Below are 22,078 nucleotides of genomic sequence, written 5' to 3'. Positions count from 1 at the left end.
GTGAGTTGAACTATTTCATTTTATATAACAGAACAGAAATTGGTTAAAAGGCCTGGAGGTCAGCAATGTGTTCCCTTCAGGGGCTGCATACAGTATACTGCATACTTTGTTGTTCAAAATTTATATAAGCTGTTGCCTGGGTACTGTGCCACATGGGTGTGGTAGTCTGTTGTTTAATAGCATTAGTTCATTTTTTTTTGGTGGGGGGGGGGGGCCCATACAACATTTTGCTATGGGGCCCTGTGATCTCTAGTTACGCCCCTGTTTCCTATCGATTTACTAATGCTAGCAGCATAAGGATTCAAAATAATCAGAGTTGATTGACAGAGTGACGTTCCACTTTATTTTTGTGCTGTACTGATCCTTATCAGGCAAAGTAATAAACTTTGTGTAAGATATCCTGACATCATAGTAACTGTTGTGCTATAAACATTGATTGTATAATATACAGTACATGATCATTAGAAGAGGAATCCCCATTTTTTTAATGAAATGTAATAAGACTAAATCAAACAGAAAACGTTTAAATATAAGGATATAATAATACGTAGGCAGGTTGTGGGCGGCGTTAGAACACTTTGTACGTTGTATTTACACAAGATGTACAGGATATAAATGTCAGGGTGTAGATACAAGGACTCAGAGATGTGGTGTAGGTCGGGAATATCTCCAATAATAGGATCATAATGAATTGTAATGTCTGATGTTTGTGGCAGGTACACAGTTAATCACAGTTAGTGAATGTTCAGTCCTCTGATGCCTATTGTTCCCAGCAGATCTCTGGCAGGTGTCCTCCTGTCTATTGTGTCTGTCTTTGTCTATAAATTACTGGCCGCAGGGCTGCCATCTACCACCTGGATGAGGGTGGAAAACTGCCCGGAGACACCACAATCCAAACTGTATTAGAGCGGCGCCTCTGCCTTCATAAAGGAGATAATAAAGGAGGCGGGTTAAAAGGGGGCTCCGGATTGTTCCCCATTTTTAACAAAACATAAGTAACAAAACTTCTGCGCTGTATTATGTGCTGAGCTTTACTCAATATACTCAAACATAAAGCTATCATTAGCAATCTTGCTGGGACAGATAACTAAAAAGATTTGTGAAATGCTTGAACTACTTACCTTTTCTGAGAAAATGCAGCTTAAAGTGGAACTTTAGTCAGAAATGTAAGTTCTGCTTAATCACTCCATGTTGGCCCCTTCTGTAAAACCTTTAAAAAAAAGTTCCTATACTGCTTAAAGTCTTAGATGGGTAGAACCAGGACTCAGGCATGGGGGTAGAGAATGGGCCTATCATTAAAGTGGTTGTAAACCCTTACAACCAACTTTGACCTACAGGTAAGCCTAGATTAAGGCTTACCTGTAGGTCCAAGAAATATCTGCTAAACCTATACGGTTTAGGAGATATTTACCCCGAAGACAGCCACCGCTGTCTACGGCGCATGCGCTATAGACAGCGGCGCGCAGGCGCACTGGGCAGGCCACAGCTGCATACTATCTCATTATGCCTTTGCCTTACAGGGTGTGTTTTTAATTTTATTTTATTTTTTGCCTTTACTTCCTCTTTAAAGCATAAGTTCACCTTTAGGAACATGTTAAACGTTCAACCCATTTTTAGGATACAACATGTAACATGTTCCCACTCACTCCTGCAGCCGCTCCCCCAATCCCCCCTCCGTATGACAGTGGGCTGAGGATCTTCTCCCTTTACCTGCTGCCACTATTTTAAAAGAGCACAGTGGCACTCTGCCTATATAGCTGCAACATTCATGGCTACAATGACTTGTAGTTTTCAATAACCAGCACATTCTAGGTAGTTCCTTGATTCTGTTAGGCCGCAAACACACGGGCGGACTGGTCGCCCAACTAAGTTCGTCAAACAATCCGACAAACAGTCCGTTCAAAATTTGCATGAACGGACTTGACCACACACGATGAGCAGACAGTCCGCTGAAAGCGTGCGCGATAACGTGTACAGCACGTACGACGGGACTAGAAAAACGACGTCCTATACACTGCAATGCAACCTTCGGCCGTGTAAACCCTTTCTAAGCATGCGCCATACTTAGTCCGTCCAACTTGCCTACACACGAGCGGACTGTCCGCTGAAACCAAGTTTGGACGGACAAAACCAAGTTTGAACGGACTGTCTTACGGAAATTCCGTAAGACTTTGTTCGTCAGACTGTCCGCTGAAACAGTCCGCTGAAGCCCACACACGAGTGGATTGTCCGCTGAAACACTGTTCAGCGGACTAAGTTGGGCGAACAGTCCGCCCGTGTGTACGCGGCCTTATTGTGCAACTGCCTGCCCATGTAAGGTATGAGCAGACAACATACAGGCATACCGCACTTTAAGTACACATTGGGGTTTATTTACTAAAGCTGGAAAGTGCAAAAATCAGGCTCACTTCTGCATAGAAACCAATGATCTTCCATGTTTTATTACCAAAGCTTAATTTAACAAGCCAAGGTTAGAAGCCTGATTTTACACTTTCCAGCTTTAGTAAATAAACCCCATTGTGTACTTAAAAGTGGGGTATGTCTGTACACAGTCTGCAGAAGCCCTGGATTGCACCCACGATCTGATGATTACAGGTACATCGCATTCTAGGCTCCTAGAAAAAAAAAATAGTAAACACATTTTTTTACTTGCAAAAAAATGAATTATTATTAGTTTTTTTTTTAAATGATCTTATCCTTTAAAGCACGGGTCCTCAAACTATGGGCTGTGGGCCAGATACAGCCAGCCAGGGTGATTTACCTGGTGTCTTGACGAATACTGTCCCCTGTCGGATATTGTCCGCCGTAGCGCAGTACGGAGGACAAGGAGACACCGAAAGTCTCAGAAGATGAACGGCGCCTGTGCACTGAGTCCAGGTTCAAGCCCCACCATCCAAGTGGACATAGAGTTAGAATAAAAAATTGGTGAGTGAAGGGAGGCCCACGAATCGAGCATGTGAGTGCTGTTTAACATCATCTACCGTATGTCCACTTGGATGGGGGGGCTTGAACCTGGACTCAGGGCAGAAGGTACTATTAAGTGCGCATGCGCCGTTCATCTTCGGAGACTTTCGGAATCTCGTTGTCCTCCGTACTGCGCAAGCACTGTGCCTGCGCAGTACGGGGCGGACACTATCTGATGGGAGGACAGTTCTCGGCAGAACACCGGCCAGTGGACTGCCCCTTTATAGCATCGCAGCACTCCCCCTCTCGTCTGCTACCTTATTCAGACAAGACGAGAAACGTGACAGGACAAAGGGCGGGACTTTTTGAGTTAAGAAGCGGGTGATTGGTTACTAGGCAGTGAGGCCGTCCCAGCAATTAATCACCAGGGGGGCATGTCTGTGGTGGGGGGGGGATCTGTTATGGGGGAGTCTGTGATAATGGGGAGTCTGATGGAGGATCTGTGATGGAGAGGGGTCTGTGATGGAAAAGGAGTCTAGGACAGGGAGATGTATAATGGGAGCTCTGTGATGGGCTCTGTGATGGAGAGGAGTCTGTGATGGGCGCTCTGTGATGGAGAGGAGTCTGTGTTGGGGGGGGGGGGAATCTATGATGGGCGTTCGGTGATGGAGAGGAGTCTGTAATGGAGGATCTGTGATGGAGAGGAGTCTATGATGGGGGATCTGTGATGGAGAGGAGTCTGTGAGGGAGAGGAGTCTGTGATGGGGGATCTGTGATGGAGAGGAGTCGGTGACAGGGGGAATGAGGAGTCTGTGATAGGGGGGTCTGTGGTGGAGGGCTATCTGATGGAGAGTAGTCTGTGATAGGGGGGCTCTGTGATGGAGAGGAGTCTGTAATGGGGAGGGGGTCTGTGATGGAGAGGAGTCTGTAATGGGGGCTTTGTGATAGTGGGGCTTTGGGATGGAGGAGTCTGTAATGGGGGCTCTGTGATGGGGGCTTTGGGATGGAGGAGTCTGTGATGGAGAGGAGCCGGTGACAGGCGGATCTGTGATGGCGGGCTCTGTGATGCAAAGGAGTCTGTGATTGGGGGGGATCTGTGATGGGGGCTTTGTGATGGAGGGCTATAGGGGGGCTGCCACATAACAATGCAGGGGATCGGTGCCAATATATGCTGCCCCCGCCACCCCTCCTGTCCCTGTTTCTCTTCTTACTCCTCTGGTCTCCCCCCACCCCGTCATTTCAGGATGGAGAGCAGAGAGGCCAATTAATATGCAATTCACCCTCCCCTTCCTTTTCTGAATGAACACAGTGAGTAATCGGTATTGCGTTCATTCATAACTGAAGCATAGTAAACTGTGACACTGTGTTAGACCCCTTTCACACCAGGGCGTTTTGCAGGGGCTATAGCGTTAGAAATAGCGCCTGCAAAACGCCCGAAAGAAGCTGCACCATTGTGTGTAGTATGAAAGCCCGGGGCTTTCACACTACAGCGGTGCGCTGGCAGGACGTCAGAAAAAAGTCCTGCCAGCAGCTTCTTTGGAGCGGTGTGTTTACCGCTCCTCCACCGCTGCTCCCCATTGAAATCAATGGGGAAGTGCTGTAATACCGCCGGCAAAACGCCGCTATTGCGGTGTAGTGCCGGCGGTTTTAACCCTTTCGCTAGTGGCCGGAATGCGCCGCAAATCCGGCGGTAAAACGCCGCTAAAATAGCGGCGTTTTACCGCCCACGCTATCGACGGTGTGGTGTGAAAGGGGTCTTACTGTGTGAATGAACAGGAAGTTTCTCAGCACAGGGCACATCCCATTCATTCACTGTCCACTGCATCTTTCACCAAAGCCCCCCCCCCCAAAAAAAAAAAAATAATAATAATATTGTAAAAATAAAATCGTAAAAAAAAATAAAACATTGACACCGTACACTGCTCTTTTGTCTGACACTATCCTCTGCCCTACTGACATATCAACTGTCCTACTGACACTAGCCACATTTTAAAAGGTTTATTTACATTTACTGTATTTATTAGAGAGAGAGAGAGAGAGAGAGTGTGTGTGTGTGTGTGTGTGTGTGTGTGTGTGTGTGTGTGTGTGTGTGTGTGTGTGTGTGTGTGTGTGTGTGTGTGTGTGTGTATATATATATATATATATATATATATATATATATATATATATATATATATATACAGTGGTGTGAAAAAGTGTTTGCCCCCTTCCTCATTTCCTGTTCCTTTGCATGTTTGTCACACTTAAGTGTTTCGGAACATCAAACCAATTTAAACAATAGTCAAGGACAACACAAGTAAACACAAAATGCAATTTGTAAATGAAGGTGTTTATTATTAAAGGTGAAAAAAAATCCAAACCATCATGGCCCTGTGTGAAAAACTGATTGCCCCCCTTGTTAAAACATACTATAACTGTGGTTGTCCACACCTGAGTTCAATTTCTCTAGCCACACCCAGGCCTGATTATTGCCACACCTGTTCACAATCAAGGCATCACTTAAATAGGAGCTGCTTGACACAGTAAGGTCCACCAGAAGATCCTTAAAAGCTACACATCATGCCGAGACCCAAAGAAATTCAGGAACAATTGAGAAAGAAAGTAATTGAGATCTATCAGTCTGGAAAGGGTTATAAAGCCATTTCCAAAGCTTTGGGAATCCAGCGAACCACAGTGAGAGCCATTATCCACAAATGGCGAAGACATGGAACAGTGGTGAACCTTCCCAGGAGTGGCCGGCCGCCCAAAATTACCCCAAGAGCGCAGAGACGACTCATCCAAGAGGTCACAAAAGACCCCACAACAACGTCCAAGGAACTGCAGGCCTCACTTGCCTCAGTTAAGGTCAGCGTTCATGCCTCCACCATCAGGAAAAGACTGGGCAAAAATGGCCTGCATGGCAGAGTTCCAAGGAGAAAACCACTGCTGAGCAAAAAGAACATCAAAGCTCGTCTCAATTTCTCCACAACACATCTTGATGATCCCCAAGACTTTTGGGACAACATTCTGTGGACCGATGAGACAAAAGTGGAACTCTTTGGAAGGTGTGTGTCCAAGTATATCTGGCGTAGAAGGAACACTGCATTTCATAAAAAGAACATTATACCAACAGTAAAATATGGTGGTGGTAGTGTGATGGTCTGGGGCTGTTTTGCTGCTTCAGGACCTGAAAGACTTGCCGTGATAAAAGGAACTATGAATTCTGCTGTCTACCAAGAGATCCTGAATGAGAATGTCCGACCATCTGTTCGTGTACTCAAGCTGAAATGAACTTGGGTTCTGCAGCAGGACAATGATCCTAAACACACCAGCAAGTCCACCACCGAATGGCTGAAGAAAAACAAAATGAAGACTTTGGAGTGGCCTAGCCAAAGTCCTGACCTGAATCCTATTGAGATGTTGTGGTATGACCTTAAAAAGGCCGTTCATGCTCGAAAACCCTCTAATGTAACTGAATTAGGACAATTCTGCAAAGATGAGTGGGCCAAAATTCCTCCAGGACGCTGTAAAAGCCTCATTGCACGTTATCGCAAACGCTTGGTTGCAGTTGTTGCTGCTAAGGGTGGCCCAACCAGTTATTAGGTTTAGGGGGCAATCACTTTTTCACACAGGGCCATGATGGTTTGGATTTTTTTTCACCTTTAATAATAAACACCTTCATTTACAAATTGCATTTTGTGTTTACTTGTGTTGTCCTTGACTATTGTTTAAATTGGTTTGATGTTCCGAAACACTTAAGTGTGACAAACATGCAAAGGAACAGGAAATGAGGAAGGGGGCAAACACTTTTTCACACCACTGTATATATATATATATATACACACACACAAACACACACGTTGGAGCTTTGAGGTGCATACCCTAATAAAATAGGCTGCGCACACCTATGACGCAATGAGTGACCACTCAGCTGAGTCGGTTGCCAAACAGCATTTACATCCAATCAGATGCAACCACGGTGTTTATCATGGATAAAGAAATCTATACATGTATGGCTTGCCTTATAAGAAGGCAGGGGGACTGGCAGAATCACCAGGTGTTTTACACAAAGGAAGAAATGCAAAGAGAACACAAGTACCTGGTGCAACATACACATATCAGGAATATGAAATGTTGGCGCAACATAGACTTTCATTTCACTTGAGTCAGATTTTCACCTGCTTTATAGCTTAGGCCGGCCATAGACGGAGCAAATTAAATTTGCTCGATTCGCCCATCAACACAGACAGTGTTGACAGGGCAATCCCTTCCACCGAGCCATTGTGTTCTCCCTGCCGGAAAAGCAATAATCACATGTAAAATCCGGCAGGCTGGTTGTACCCAAATTGTTCGATTGATCAACTCGGTACATTGAGCCTGCCCATACATGGTTTGAACCGGCCTAAAACCTGGTACACACTACTATTTATTGTTTTGTTCAACCCCGTGGGCTGAACAGAAAAAAAAATTACAGCTCAGGCCAGAGACACTGTACTAACTATGCAATGTTAGTACAGCGATCTCCCCTGCTATTCTATTGTGTTCTGACAGGGGACCCCTCCCCCCCAACAGAAAACTCCAGTCAGCGATTGACAGACCTTTTTTTCAACGGCTGGCTTCTGTCAGACCGGCTGCATAGACACAAGCCGAATGTCAATAGAAACAGGCCGAAGCCACCCGACATTTGGCCCATGTGTACTAGGCTTAAGTTTCACCGGCTGCCATTCAGTATGTGTTGTAGTGCATAAGTAAACCCTGTATTAGGCACGTCATAGACAGTTTCTGATGAACCAGCAAAGATTGGAACCATTAATGGGCAGGCTGAATGTACCAAGTTGATTGATCACTAGCAATAACCACCGTTTTCTCCCGGCAGGGATGGCTTCCTTATGGTTGCAGGAAAGAAATGTGCACTGTCTATAGCCTGCCTAAATTCAAACAAGCAGCCACAAACACTAAAAACATAAAAGAAGAAACCAAGCGCAGCAGAATACATTTACTGGAATCAAGTAAATACAGTATATTTTTTATAAGCAATTGCAATCACATAAGTAAAATTAACCACTTGACCGCTGGAAGATTTATCCCATTGCTCCAGTTTGCCCGAGTGCGCATGTGCCGAGGACATCGGCACATACAGGGGATATCTCCTAAACTGTGCAGGTTTAGGAGATATCCAAGGTAGCTACAGGTAAGCCTTATTATAGGCTTACCTGTAGCATAAAGTGGTTATCCCTATTGTGGGGTCACCAGTACGGTATTTGTACATTGAAATCATATCCCCTCTCAAGCATCTCTTCTCCTGAGAGAATAAGTTCAGTTCTTGCAACCTTTCCTCATAACTAATATCCTTCCACCCTTTATTAGATTTGTTGCCCTTCTCTGTGATCCATTTCCAGCACATCCTTCCTAAGGAATGGTGCCCAGAACTGGACAGCATTCTCCAGGTGCGGCTGAACCAGAGTTGTGTAGAGTCAGAGAATTATCGTTTTAGCTCTGAAGTTGATCCCCTTTTTAATGAATGCCAATATTCTGTTTGCTTTGTTAGCAGCAGATTGGCATTGCATGCCATTGCTGAACCTCTCATCTACTAGGACCCCCAGGTCCTTTTCCATCCTAGATTCCCCCAGTGTATAGATTGCATTCATATTTTTGCCAACCAAATTCATTACTTTTCCACATTAAATCTCAATTTGTCATGTAGTTGGGCTCCTAAAATAAAACTCGGCAGCTACTAAATAGTCAATCTATATCTTAAAAAGGTGTCAAAGATATAATAGTGTAAATGATAAATGTAAAAAACTAGAAAACAAAGTGCAAACGTGCTTAATAAATCTAAAATAATAATATCAAGAAAAAATAGAACAAAGTGCATCTGTGCATAACATGTCAAAATATTAAAATAAGACTTCAAGATAATATGCAAGTAATTCGAATATCAGCGGCAGTGGTGCTGTGATAAAACATATAATATAAAGTAGTAAGGTGCATACAGCAAAAAAAATTAAATTCCAAAAAAACTGATTGGGTTTAATCAGAGTGACCCATAGATAGTCCAATCGTGATAATAAGGTGAAATATCACAACCAAATAAAATAGTGCAGTTATGTGTTCACAGTGCCAAGCCAACTCTCTCCGTTCAGGTGATTTTCACGTGTTAGTGCTGGCCACACCAGGTAATTACCTTACTGCTGTAAGGTATACAGCAAAATAGCCTTTAATAAGGAACACTTGAATTCGGGAGATAAACAGGGGGGGAACTTCACACTTCTCTAGCGTCACCGTCATCCATCAAATTCCTCCGTGGATACTATCAGCATATACACTCAAGGAATAGATAGAGTCCTCCATAGTGTAGTAGGTTAAAATAATATCGATTTTATTAAACAAATATCAAACTACTCACAAAGGTAGAGAAGGACAGAGCGCACAGCAAAACAGACCAACGAGTGTGTCGCTCGGGTGTAGGCGTCACTTCCGGTCTCCTACGCGTTACGTCACACAGTGACTTCAACTGGGATGTTTCCATAGCGGCCGGAAGTGGCTTTTTGAGAGGACTGGGCGGGTATACCCGGCCCATCATTTGCATATCGCGTCACGCTCAAAAGACATTACGAAAAGAGCGAGCGGTCAAACGGACACAGAACGAGGACTCAAAGCGCATAATGATGGAAATTAATAGTAAAAAAAATTTCATCTAAATAGAGAGCACACTGCTTGCTATACAAGCCCAATAAATGACTAGGACTAACCCTTATAACTTATAATAAAGAAAGCGCTCGCAGCCATTTTCTAGGAGACTATTTATATGTCTCTACACTGGTGAGAGCAGCCATTGTTTTGGAGGTAAATGTCTATTTATGTATTAGACAAAGGGTATTCGTCTCGTTGCCATTTTGTTGGTGTCAGTCTATTAGATGTAGATGTCATGATCTTTATAGTAATTATTAATTATACCATCATTTAAAAATAATTCTATGAAACAAATTAAAAGTGAGCAGGTGCAGAAAAATTATATATATATAAAAATGTCATATATATATATATATATTATTTAAATTTTATTTATATATATATATATATATATAATTTAAATTATATATATATATATATATATATATATATATATATATATATGGAAAGGCCAGTATGGTGGCCTGGAATTATGGGTGGAGCCCGGTGGAGTATATAACCAGCCCGTTCGCCTAGCTCCCTCGTCGGTTCCGGTGCGCGATATCTGATACGTCAGAAATCAAGGGCCGACTATCCTCGAGACCTTTCAGTGAGCCGGGTTCGTGAGTTCCACGCTGTTCCGTCCGCCTTAGTGTCGACAAAGCCTTGTCGTTCGTCAGCGTCCGTCTGATTGCCGTCTGAGTCGCTATACTCAAATCGAAATTTTCCGTTGTCATACAAACACGTCTGGGCCGGCTGTCGCAGGTAGGGCTTCGGCACCCATTTCATTTCATGTGTTACAAAGTCACGTAAACTAGATTCCTGAACTCACGAACCACTCACTTTAGATTGCACGAACGTCTTAACTGTGGCACTCGTATTCGTTACTACATGTCACTACCCCTTCTTCGAAAGAAGCCGTTATCACTTTTCGGTACATGCCGTTCGTGCCACCAGGCACCTCGTTTCGTAGCACGTCGCTGCAAACCGAACGACTCCCCCGATCATTTCTATGTTCGAATCGATCGAACCGTTTCGAAATTACAGCCGTCTGCTTGTCACGTTAAACTGAGCACTCCGGCCAATGGCAATCTAACGTTGTCCAAAATCATGAAACGGTCGGACCGTTTCAAATCCGAATAAGTTAAGCATTTCAATCATTTCATGCCGTTTGTACTATGTCTGTCATTTCGGTTCATTTCATTTCAATCATTTCAGTCATTTCTATCATTTCGAGTCATTTCAATCATTTCAGTCATTTCAATCATTTCAGTCTGTTATGTCGGATCATTTCATTTCTACCATTTCTAAAGACATTTCATCATTTCTGTCACTTACCGCGCTCCAATGCGAATCCTGTCGCATCTCCAATGCACCGATTCGCTTCGAAGTGCCCCAGGGTTCGGCCTCATTTCTGTACATGCTCCAGAGACTGAGTCACTCGCAGGTTCAAGCACGGTCCTTGATTCTAGTCTTTGTCATGGCTTTCATTTCTGTCACTTATTACACGCCAATGCGAATCCTGTCGCATGCTGCTATGCACCGATTCGTCCTGGCGTGCCCAGCTGCTACGCCTCATTTCAGTACATGCTCCAGAGACGGATTCTTTTGTGGTAACCGTCAGTCCAGTCGTTGAATGTTGTCTCTGTCATGGCATATCATTTCTGTCACTTATTACGCGCCAATTCGAATCCTGTCGCATTCTGCTATGCACCGATTCGTCCTGGCGTGCCCAGCGGCTACGCCTCATTTCGGTACATGCTCCAGAGACGGTTTCTCTGTTGCAACCATCAGTCTAGTCGTTGAAACTTGTCTCTGTCATGGCTTATCATTTCTGTCACTTATTACGCGCCAAAGCGAATCCTGTCGCATTCCGTTATGCACCGATTCGTTCTGGTGTGCCCAGCTGCTACGCCTCATTTCAGTACATGCTCCAGAGACGGGTTCTTTATTGTAAACCATCAGTCCTGTCATTGAATCTTGTCTCTGTCATGGCATATCATTTCTGTCACTTATTACGCTCCAATTCGAATCCCATCGCATTCCTTATGCATCGATTCGTTCTGGTGCGCCCAGCTGCTACGCCTCATTTCAGTACATGCTCCAGAGACGGATTCTTTGTGGTAACCATCTGTCCAGTCGTTGAAACTTGTCTCTGTCATGGGATATCATTTCAGTCACTTATTACGCTCCGATTCGAATCCTGTTGCATTTGGTTATGTACCGAGTCGTTCCGGTGCGCCCAGCTGTTACGCCTCATTTCGGTACATGCTCCAAAGACAGGATTCTTCTGTTGGGTTCATGGGCTCGTCCTTTGATTCATGTCTTTGTCATGGGTTTTCATTTCATTTCACTTATCACGTTCCGGTACGAATAGCCACTTCCGTGTACTAAATTCGTATCGGCGTGCCCCAGGAACGGCCTCATTTCAGTACATGCTCCAGAGTCCGTTTCGTGCTCGGTCGCAAGTTTGTGGCATGGCGATTCAGATCTCTGTCATGGCGGATCCACTCATTTCACGGTCACATACGGCTTCCCGGTTAGTCCAGTTGACTCTTCAATATCGGATTTCTATCGGGGGGCCTTGACCATCAGCCTCATTTCACTATTGAATTGCCTCAAAAGAATTAAAAAAGGAAAAAAAAAAAAATAATAATATTTTTGCATCGGCGACGCAACCAAGTCACGTCTCTGTTGTCGTACGTACGTTATTCTAAAAAAAAAAAAAAAAAAAAAAAAAAAAAAGCAAATTTCGGTTGTCCATTCATTTCATTTATGTCATTTATCACATTTCCAGTCTCACCTCCACTAGTTAGCTAGACATCTCTCTTTAGGTGTTGGATTCTCAAACAAAACTTCACCTTCATCTCCTCAGGTCAGTCGAGTTCTCAGTAGGTCCAACCTGCACCTGGTCGAACGGTGCCTCCGTAGGTTCCGTACAGGAGAAAACCCGGACCCAGTGATTAATAGGCTTACCAAGCCTGGATTTTGCCACCATGTCCCAGGCTGGCAGCGAGGACTACACGGCTCCGTTGTCCCCTTCTCTTGTCTCAGAGAGTGGCAGCCAAAGGTCCTTCAGAGCATGGACCATTCCCAGGCTAACAGCCGAGTTAAGGCGCAGGGGTGTACCCTTTCCAGCTACAGCCAGAAAGGCCGAACTTTTTGGGCTCCTCTTTCCTCCCCCAGCCGCGGTTGAGGATAGTGCCCAGCAGGCCTCCCTGGGCTCTATCGCTGCTTCCATCACGCAGCTTCACACTCTGGTGTCATCCCTGACGACCTCAATGTCAGAGGTTCAGAGTCGGGTGGCCCTCCTCGAGACCCGCCCATTCGTTCCTCCTCCAATACCAGCTTCACAAGCAGTGGATAACACCAGCGCAGGTACCCCCGGGTGTACACCAGTAGTGTACCCTTCTCATTTAATATCAGCCAACATCAGGAAGGACATCCTAGAGGGCAAGGACGTCAATCTGGCTTCACTCCTTATCTCCATTCATGAGCTGGCAGAAAACAAAGCTTACACTTGGGGGGACGTGTCGGTGGTCCTCAAAGCCAAAGACCCCAGGCTGGACAGGAAGCTTTCTGTCACCGAGTTCACCTTGGCCTTCGGCATGCTGAGGGATGTCATCTGCTCGGCCTCCCCCGGCAGGAGGGAGGAACTGGATCGTTACCTCCACGTGGTAGTTTTGCCAGAACCTGCGGTCAGCAGCCACGGATGTACAGGCCATCGACCAGCTGTTACAGGCAGAGCTAGACCGGGACTTCGTCATAGGCCCTTTCACAAAGCCCCCGTTTAACACCTGGCGAGTCAGCCCTATTGGGCTTGTCAAGGGCAAGTTCTCCAATAAACTTAGGTTGGTCTACGATTTGTCAGCGCCTTATTCTTCCTCTGTCCCCAGTCTTAATTCCCTTATCCCCTCTGAGGAGTTCTCCCTTAAATACGCATCCGTAGATACGGCCATCCAGGCCATTCTCAAGTCAGGCACAGGAACATGGCTCTCCAAGGCCGACATCTCGGACGCCTTCAAGCTCCTTCCTATCCATCCATCTCTCTGGTGCTGGCATGGCATCAAATGGAGGGAGCTCTACTATTTTGCCACTAAGCTAACCTTCGGGTCCAAGAGTAGCCCCTGGCTCTTCGACTCGTTTGCGCAGGCTCTCGCATGGATCTTGCTGCACGTAGCCCAGTGCCAGGGAGTCATACACTATTTGGATGACTTCCTGCTGATCGAGTCACCTGGCTCCCTTCCAGGGGATCTGGATAAACTAAGGGTGGTCTTCAATAACCTTAACGTCCCTATTGCTGAGCACAAGGTGGAGGGCCCTGCGCAGGCAATCACCTTTCTCGGGGTCAGCTTAAACACCAGTACTATGCAGGCCAGCCTCCCCCCGGATAAACTAAGCCGCATCAGGATGGTCATGAGGGACTTCACCCGCACCAGAACTTGCACCAAGAGGCAGCTACAGTCCCTTCTCGGTATGCTTAATTTTGCTATGCGCATCATCCCTCAAGGTCGCGCATTCGTATCGCGCCTGTTAGTCCTACTGTCCCATTCACAAGACCCGGAGCACGTCCTCAGCCTGGACCCCGCAGCTATAGCAGATCTTGCCATGTGGGAGGAATTCCTGACGTCCTGGAATGGCGTGTCCCTGTTCATCCCCTCCGTGTCCTCCTCGTCACCGCAGGTCGTGACCGACGCAGCAGCCTCCACGGGTTTTGCGGCAATTTTTGGCCACCTCTGGCTCGCAGCCCCCTGGCCTCCTCAGATACTGGCAATTCCGGGCTTCACCGAGACGTCCTCCCTATTCGAGTTGTACCCCATCGTAGCCGCTGCCCACACATGGGGCCGCAGTTGGTCGGGTCAAACAGTGACCTTTTCAACGGACAATCTCGCCACTGCGGAAATCATTAACAAAGGCAGGTCTAAGTCTCTGGAGATTATGTCCTTCCTGCGGCGACTGGTCCAGCTCTCGTTATTATTTCAATTTAATGTTCATTGTGCCTTTATCCCCGGTAAATGTAATCGGGCAGCGGACGCCCTCTCCCGCTTTAACTTAGTTTCCTTTTTTGATCAGGTGCCCGGAGCCGGACCAACGTCAGCAGCTATCCCGGACTGGTCTCAACTGACCCTGGATTAACCCCTCACCTAGTAGCCGCAACTCAACTCATCAATCACTCCCTCTCAGACAATACCCGCAAGGCCTACCAAACAGCCTGGAGGGCCTTTAACCGTTTCTTAACATCTCACTCCACAGAGACCTCCCGGGTCAAGCAAGTCCTGGCCTTCATTGCCCATTGCCACTCGGACTTGGCGTTATCCTTTAACACGATCCGGCTATACCTGGCCGGGGTACAACATTTTACGTCCCTCCAGGACCCTGCCGAACCCTCCTTGTTCACTTTTCACGCCATTCGGGCTGTCATGCGCGGCATCCAGAAACGCCAGCCTACGGCCTCCGCCAAACGCCTGCCTATCACAGGAGACGTTTTCAGAAACATGTCTGATATTCTGGCCACTGCACCTTTCGGGCTCCACACTAGTATCATTATACAAGCAGCCATACACCTGGCCTTCTACGGCTTCTTACGGCCAGGCGAGTTTACCTCCAGTAGCCCCTCAGCTCGCATGCTATGCAAGCACCACCTGGTCAGGCACGGAGACCATTTCATCCTACATATAGCAGTATCCAAGACGCAGCAGCTTGGCCCAGGTACGGACATACATTTTTATAAAACCAACAACCGCTGGTGCCCGGTCGCCATTCTCACCCGCTTGTTGACCCTTCTGGCCGATCAACCAGGAACTGGCCCGCTTCTGCCATTCCACGGTAAGCCACTGAACGCAGCCCAGTTCATGGAGCATGTCAGGATACTCCTGGGCATCCTTCACCTCAATCCGGCTCACTACTCCGGACATTCATTTCGTATCGGAGCGGCTTCAACTGCCTCCCGCCAAGGGGTCCCGGTCCACGTTATCAAAAAGTTGGGTAGATGGAAGTCCACCTGTTTTGCCCGTTACATACCCAATCCGCAAGTAGAGATGGCCCAGGCCTTTGTCAAGCTCACCCAGTAACAAACTCGAATCAATAAAAGCATTCCCTACCTGTATGTTTTTGCCCCCTTATTTTGGTATACCCTACGTTAGGCCAGGGCACACTTTCAGGTCCGGTTCAAGTAAGCGAGTTTATGTTAACCTTGTTTGTCATCCTTATCCGTATCGGTCAGAGGGCTCTGGGCCATAAATGGAAAGGCCAGTATGGTGGCCTGGAATTATGGGTGGAGCCCGGTGGAGTATATAACCAGCCCGTTCGCCTAGCTCCCTCGTCGGTTCCGGTGCGCGATACCCACCCACCCACCCATCCCCTGTCAGGGCATTTCTCAAGCATTATACTCCTCGGGTGAGTACTCATTTCACTCCATTTCATTTTCATTTCATTTATTACTCATTTCTCTATCTAGGGTATGCCCCCTTATTTTGGTATACCCTACGTTAGGCCAGGGCACACTTTCAGGTCCGGTTCAAGTAAGCGAGTTTATGTTAACCTTGTTTGTCATCCTTATCCGTATCGGTCAGAGGGCTCTGGGCCATAAATATATATATATATATATATATATATACACACACAAGTGGTCATGTAGACCACCATAATTCCATAATTTAAAATTTAAAATGTAAAAAGCAATGGAAAATAAAAGGTATTATATTGAATATTAATTTTACTAAAAATTATAAAAACAACAATAGAGAAGGATCGCGGAAGTGACGTATACATTACAGATCATGTGATATATATGTAAAATCCAATAATATATATATATAAAAAAATATATATATATATAAAAAAATCTAATATATTTAAAAAAAAGGGGGTTATAGTGCATAACAGAGAGAGAAATAAATGTTGGAGGGAGAGGGGATGTCAAGGGGGCACTAAAAGTTACTGATGAAACAATTCAAGTCAAATTCCACATTCAGTCCTCTGGGGGCAATGGTGTCAAGGGAAAATATCCATTTTGATTCAATCTGGCTCAAAGTCCTAACTTTATGCCTCCCTCTCCAATGTTTAACGTATGGCACAATACCCCCAAAACTTCAGGTCCCTAGGATCCTTTTTGTGATGTGTAGCGAAGTGCTTGGAAACGCTGTTTGTCAAATCCCTTTAGGATATTTTGTACATGTTCCTTGAGCCTGATCCTCAAGGGCCTCTTTGTGCGACCTACATACTGCAGGCCGCAACTACACTCTAAGGCATATACAGCACCCTCTGTATTACAACAAATGAAATCTCTGATTTCAGGTGTATTACCTGTACTTGTAGATGAAAATTGAAATACTTTGTTGGGTTTGCTTGCTCTCGTGCATGCAAAGCACCTCTTACACGGATAAAAGCCTTTCCCTGTAAAGAACGTAAAGTTCTTTGTGGGTGGATCTGGGATATTTCTTACTATCCTATCCCTTAATGTCGGAGCACGTCTATATATAAATTTCGGTATAGGTGGTAAAACATTATGTAGATCTTTATCGTTCAACAAGATATGCCAGTGTTTCTTAATTATTTTTTCCACAGTTTTATATTGGCTATTATAGTCCAAGATTATTGCCCCATCATTTGATTTCGTATTTCTATTATCTTGCGTTCTTTTTTCTTTAAGGAGATCTTGGCGGTTCATCTTCTCTACTTCCGATATTTTTTCTGTGATTATATCATTATCATAGCCTTTCTCGCAAAATCTCTGACCCATGGATTTTGCCTGTTCCAAAAAGACTTCCTGTTTGCTGCAATTTCTACGCAGTTTCATGAACTGTCCTTTAGGAATATTGAATAACCAGTTATGGTGATGACAGCTTGTTATGGGAAGATAGCTGTTCTTATCAACACTTTTGAAGTGTGTTTTTGTCTGCAGCTTCCCATCATCTTGTATAATCGCAAGGTCCAAAAAAAAATCACCTGTTTTTCATGTAAGTGTTATGTTCATGTCATTAAGATTCAGTTTGCCTTGAAATTCACTAAGGCTAGTGCTGCTTCCTTTCCAAAGTAGTATGATATCATCAATATATCGTTTATACATCACCAATTCGGTAGGTGTATCAGAGAAGACTGTGTTTTCCTCCCATTTTGCCATAAACAAACCAGCGACGCTGGGTGCAAACTTTGCACCCATTGCGACGCCTGTTTGGTGGTAGAACTTCTGATTAAACCAAAAATAATTATTCTTTAAACAGAAGTCTGTTTATTCTATTCATATCTAAATGAGAGCCAACTCATAAAATGTTTGCTGCACCTATTGGAATAGAACTGTGCCTTTCATTTTTCTACATATAGCGCAGGAGCCCTCATATATACATTTGTCATGTAGTTGCCCACCCCATTATTTTGTTCAGATCTTCTTGCAAGGTTTCCACACCCTGCGGAGAAGTTATTGCCCTGCTTAGCTCAGTATAGTCCGCAAATACAGAGATTGAGCTTTTCACCCCATCCTCCAGGTCATTTATGAATAAAATTAAATAGGATTGGTCCCAGGACTGAATCCTGGGGGACCCCACTACCCACCTCTGACCATTCCTATTAATCTCCATTTATCACCACCTTCTGAACTCACCCTTGTAGCTAGTTTTCAATACTCACCCTATGGACCATGCTGACAGACCTCAATTTGTACAGTAAACGTTTATGGGCAACGGTGGTAAAATGCTTTTGCAATTAAGGTTTACTTAAATCTGCTACTCCATCTAACACCCCCCTCCTCCCATACCGACCATGCTGCTGTCCAAAAATGTACCTCCTGTCCTTTATCCAGAGCGACGGCACGGCATGAAATGCGTTAACATTTTTATCTCCTAGTGCTAGCTGTGCTGTATATGCTTTTGTTTGTTGATCACTACAAAAAAAGATCTTGGCATCCTCCCGGAATGTGCAGATATTCATCCATTTTTACCTGTTGATCTCGGAGGTAAGCTGGGTGGGCACCTCTGTTTTGAAAGCAACACCAGACTTGCAGCACCCATACCTTGAGCTGTGTTTCCTCATATTTGGTTCTAGCCACTATATCTGATTGGTAGGCTGCAATATATGACATTTTTAGTTTGGGGGTTTAATACCACTTTAATGAAAATTGAGTGGCACACGCACACATCCCCTGACCTTACCTGAGAAACTATATGGATTTTGGCTGCACAGGATTATACAGAACTTAGGCCCCTTTCACACTGGTGTAGTCTGCCAGCAGATCCACCTGCTCAGCAGGGGATCTCTCTGCTGATCAGAGGGATGACGTCACCAGCGCAAGTGATCTGAAGGAACAGCATACCTGCGCCGTTCCTTCAGAGCTGTGTGCCGCAACTGAGACTCCCGCATGCAAATCGCAGGCATGATGTCATCATGGTTTGGACAGACTAAACCCCACTGAGCAGGCAGATGACAGACCTATGTCTGCTCCACTGAAGTAGAGGAGACACAACCAGCTTTCCTCTATGGGCGGTCAGATGTAAAACGGACCATCTGTCCTTTTACATCTGGCTGTCATCCGATCAGCCAGACGGATGGGGATTGGATCCCCCATGCATCTGTTTTTAGTGGATAGGATCAGATCAGATGTCGGCGGGTGTGAACAGACACGTCTTAACACCCGCCGCTCCATAGAGGGCAATGATTAGTCTGAGTCCACTTTAAAAACTCAGAGGCTAACAAGATCGGTCTGCCTGTGTGAAAGGGGCCTATGAAAATATTAAAACTGAACTTTTGCCATCAGCTCAGGTTGCAGTGTTTGCAAGCAAGCAATAGCAGGTTAATGACTGGTTTCAGGTCCTGCCTAGAACTGATCTAAAAACAGCACAGAACTGGACAAAGATGCACACCATTAACAACTTCTTTATTTACAATAAACACAACAGAAATGGTAGAAGCTCTGTTCAGAAGATTTTCAAGGGTCATCACATTAGGCTGTCCATGTTGCCCTTTACACCCATATCAAAGCACAGTTGTCATTTGCTATTGTAGCCTGTGAAAGCGAATGACTGGTTACTACAGGCAGCACAATCACTCCTTTCACAATCAGTTGCTTCTTATGTTGGGGGAAGATATGGCCGCTTCATTTTTCATTGTCCAGTTGGAGTGCAGCATCCCCTGATACTGACAGGTCCTCCTTGTCCCTTCCGATCACAATGTCACGTCATCCTGCTCTCAGACTTTTTCTGGTTTGGTCCGATGTATTTCTGTAGAGTGTAAGGAGGCTTTTCTATAACGTCTGTGCCCATGTAAGGCTGCAAGACCTCAGGAACCCGAACTCTGCCATCCTAAAAAAGAAATAAAAAAAAGTAGCGTAACAGCATCTTCCAAACAAACAGTAAAAATTGATAGGGTTTTCACCTGTGCTTATATACACACACACACACACACACACTAGATTTGCTTGTTAGTCCAATGCTTTACACTATTAGTTGACTTGCAAATCCTGATTCTTGTATATATGAAAAAAAATATTTAAAGCATAAAAACTTGAAATGGTAAAATGTGTATTTTTCTGTAATAAAATTCTATGTCTAATTGCACAAGGTTAATGTAGGTATGCTTGCTGCCATTGAGAATTTACAGATGATTTTTGAGTGTATTAGCCTAGACACCTCTAGACGGTTGATGTGGTTTTCAGGTGTGTTCGCATTTTTAAAGCATTTTTGCAAGCATTTTGCTTTTTTTTTTCTCTTTGCAAATAGCTGGATGTTAAGGAGTGGGCTGGGAAGCCAGCTCCCTCATTCTTAAAAACTGAGGACTCATCAGCTTGTCAAAAACTCTTGGAATGTCTTTATTCCCTTTTTTGGTGAATGAGTAGGGATACTCACTCATTCACATGGAGGGGGGGGGGGGGTGGACTGGGATCAGGGGACCCCTTTCAGATTCTGATAAGCCCCCTGCCTGCAGATCTCCACAACCACCGCCCAGGGTTGTGGGGAAGAGGACCTTGTCACCATCAACATGGGAACAAAGTGCTCTGGGGTGGTGGTGGTGGGGCGGAGTCCCCCTGCCCAAAGCCCCCTCCCTATATTGAGGGCATGTGGCCTGGTATGGTTCAGAAGAGGGGCTCTCACTCCTCCTGACCCTTTCCTTACCTGCCGGGCTGCATGCACTAAGGGTCTAGTACGATTTTTTTGGGGGGGGGGGGGGGCCCCACCTCATTTATTTTATTTTTTTTCTATGGATTGGGCCGTTTTTTTCTCGTTTTTTTATTGCTGGCAATTCTTGTTTTTACATTCAGCGGGGACGCCCGCTGATAACTGACGACTCATTCGTTGTTAAGGTTGCGGTGGCCGGCTTCCCAGCCTGCTCCTTAGCCAGTTATACACGGTGTGTTAAAGAGAAAATTTAAAAGACGCAAAACACATGTAAAAACACAATACTAGCATTTTTGGTGTGGGCCCATTGAGGTCTATTACACGCAAAATGTAATCTGACTCTTTCCAAAAAATAGATGCATGTTCCATAGATGTGAACGTGTACCACAGGCAACCATGTAAAATGTACCGTAGCACATTTATGCAAAACGCACTCAAAAATGCATAGGTATACACCTAGGGTTAAGACTTGAGCATTTCTCTTACAACCAAGGAAATACTAGTTACTAGGAGCAGATGGTTGCTTAGGCAGCAAATTAAATCTGTTGGGTCAAAAAAGCCAGATTCTGCTTCAAAAGTAGTTCATGTACTTTTTTAGGTGTCAGGCTCGAAGTTACAGATGCCTGTATGCTTATTTGTGAGCAGACATCATTCAATAGCATATGGTGTTTTGGTTGTTAAAGTAGAAGTCAATCGTAAACCTAACTAGTTTTAAATATGTTCCATATTCCTGGCCATACACCTATAGATTATCTGCAGATTTTCTATGGTCATATGGAAAAAATGGAACAGATTCCTTCATCTATGCTGAACTGTGTGGATGGAATAATCTCCCACTGGCCCAAGCTTCCATATATTGCTAGTCGGCCCCGCTGGCTCTCAATACCTGAACATTCTGATTGGGTGCAGGCATTGTTTAGGGTGGGAGCCAGCGGGGTCGACTAGCAAGATACTGAAGCTTGGCCCAGTGGGAGATTCCTCCATCCACACAGTTCAGCATACATGGAGAAATCTGTTGCACTTTTTCCATCTAACCATAGAAAATCTGCAGATAATCTATAGGTGTATGGCCAGCTTAATAGTGTTGGGCTCGGGCGTGTTCGGATCGAATCCACCACTGCCCACCGCCAAATTATATGCAGTGAGGCATTTCCTAAACAGCAACTGCACATAAACACGCTGTCTATGATTGGCGGTGTGCAGTGATGGCTTCCTGGTGGATTGATCCAAACACACCCAAGCCCATCTCTACTAACTAAAAAAAAAAAAAAAAAAAAAAAAAAAAAAAAAAGGATGATGTATTTTCTTCTTACCTATTTTCAGCTCACTCTGGTCATGTGAGCCCCTGTATCAGCTGGCAGCAGTTACAGGGGAGAGGAGAGAGAGTGCTTGACAATGGCTGGGGATAACTAGAAGCA

The 22,078-nt window shown here is 45.1% G+C and overlaps 1 protein-coding gene across 1 annotated transcript in view; it reads right to left on the bottom strand.

Annotated features, from left to right (window-relative positions):
* Nucleotides 1-19,406: 19,406 nt before the first annotated feature.
* SARS2 (seryl-tRNA synthetase 2, mitochondrial) overlaps nucleotides 19,407-22,078 on the bottom strand; it is a 48,949-nt gene continuing 46,277 nt past the window's right edge. Inside the window, exon 16 of the mRNA XM_077480098.1 lies at nucleotides 19,407-19,847. Coding sequence (XP_077336224.1) covers nucleotides 19,719-19,847 — 129 coding nt within the window. The 3' untranslated portion in view covers nucleotides 19,407-19,718. The remainder of the gene's footprint in view (nucleotides 19,848-22,078) is intronic.

The sequence above is a fragment of the Lithobates pipiens genome, unplaced genomic scaffold (genome assembly GCF_037356315.1).
Source record: "Lithobates pipiens isolate NorthernLeopardFrog02 unplaced genomic scaffold, aLitPip1_a1.2 Scaffold_1, whole genome shotgun sequence".
NCBI classification, from domain to species: domain Eukaryota; kingdom Metazoa; phylum Chordata; class Amphibia; order Anura; family Ranidae; genus Lithobates; species Lithobates pipiens.
The sequence above is the reverse complement of the archived record's forward strand: the minus strand, read 5'-3'. Positions and strand labels throughout refer to the sequence as shown.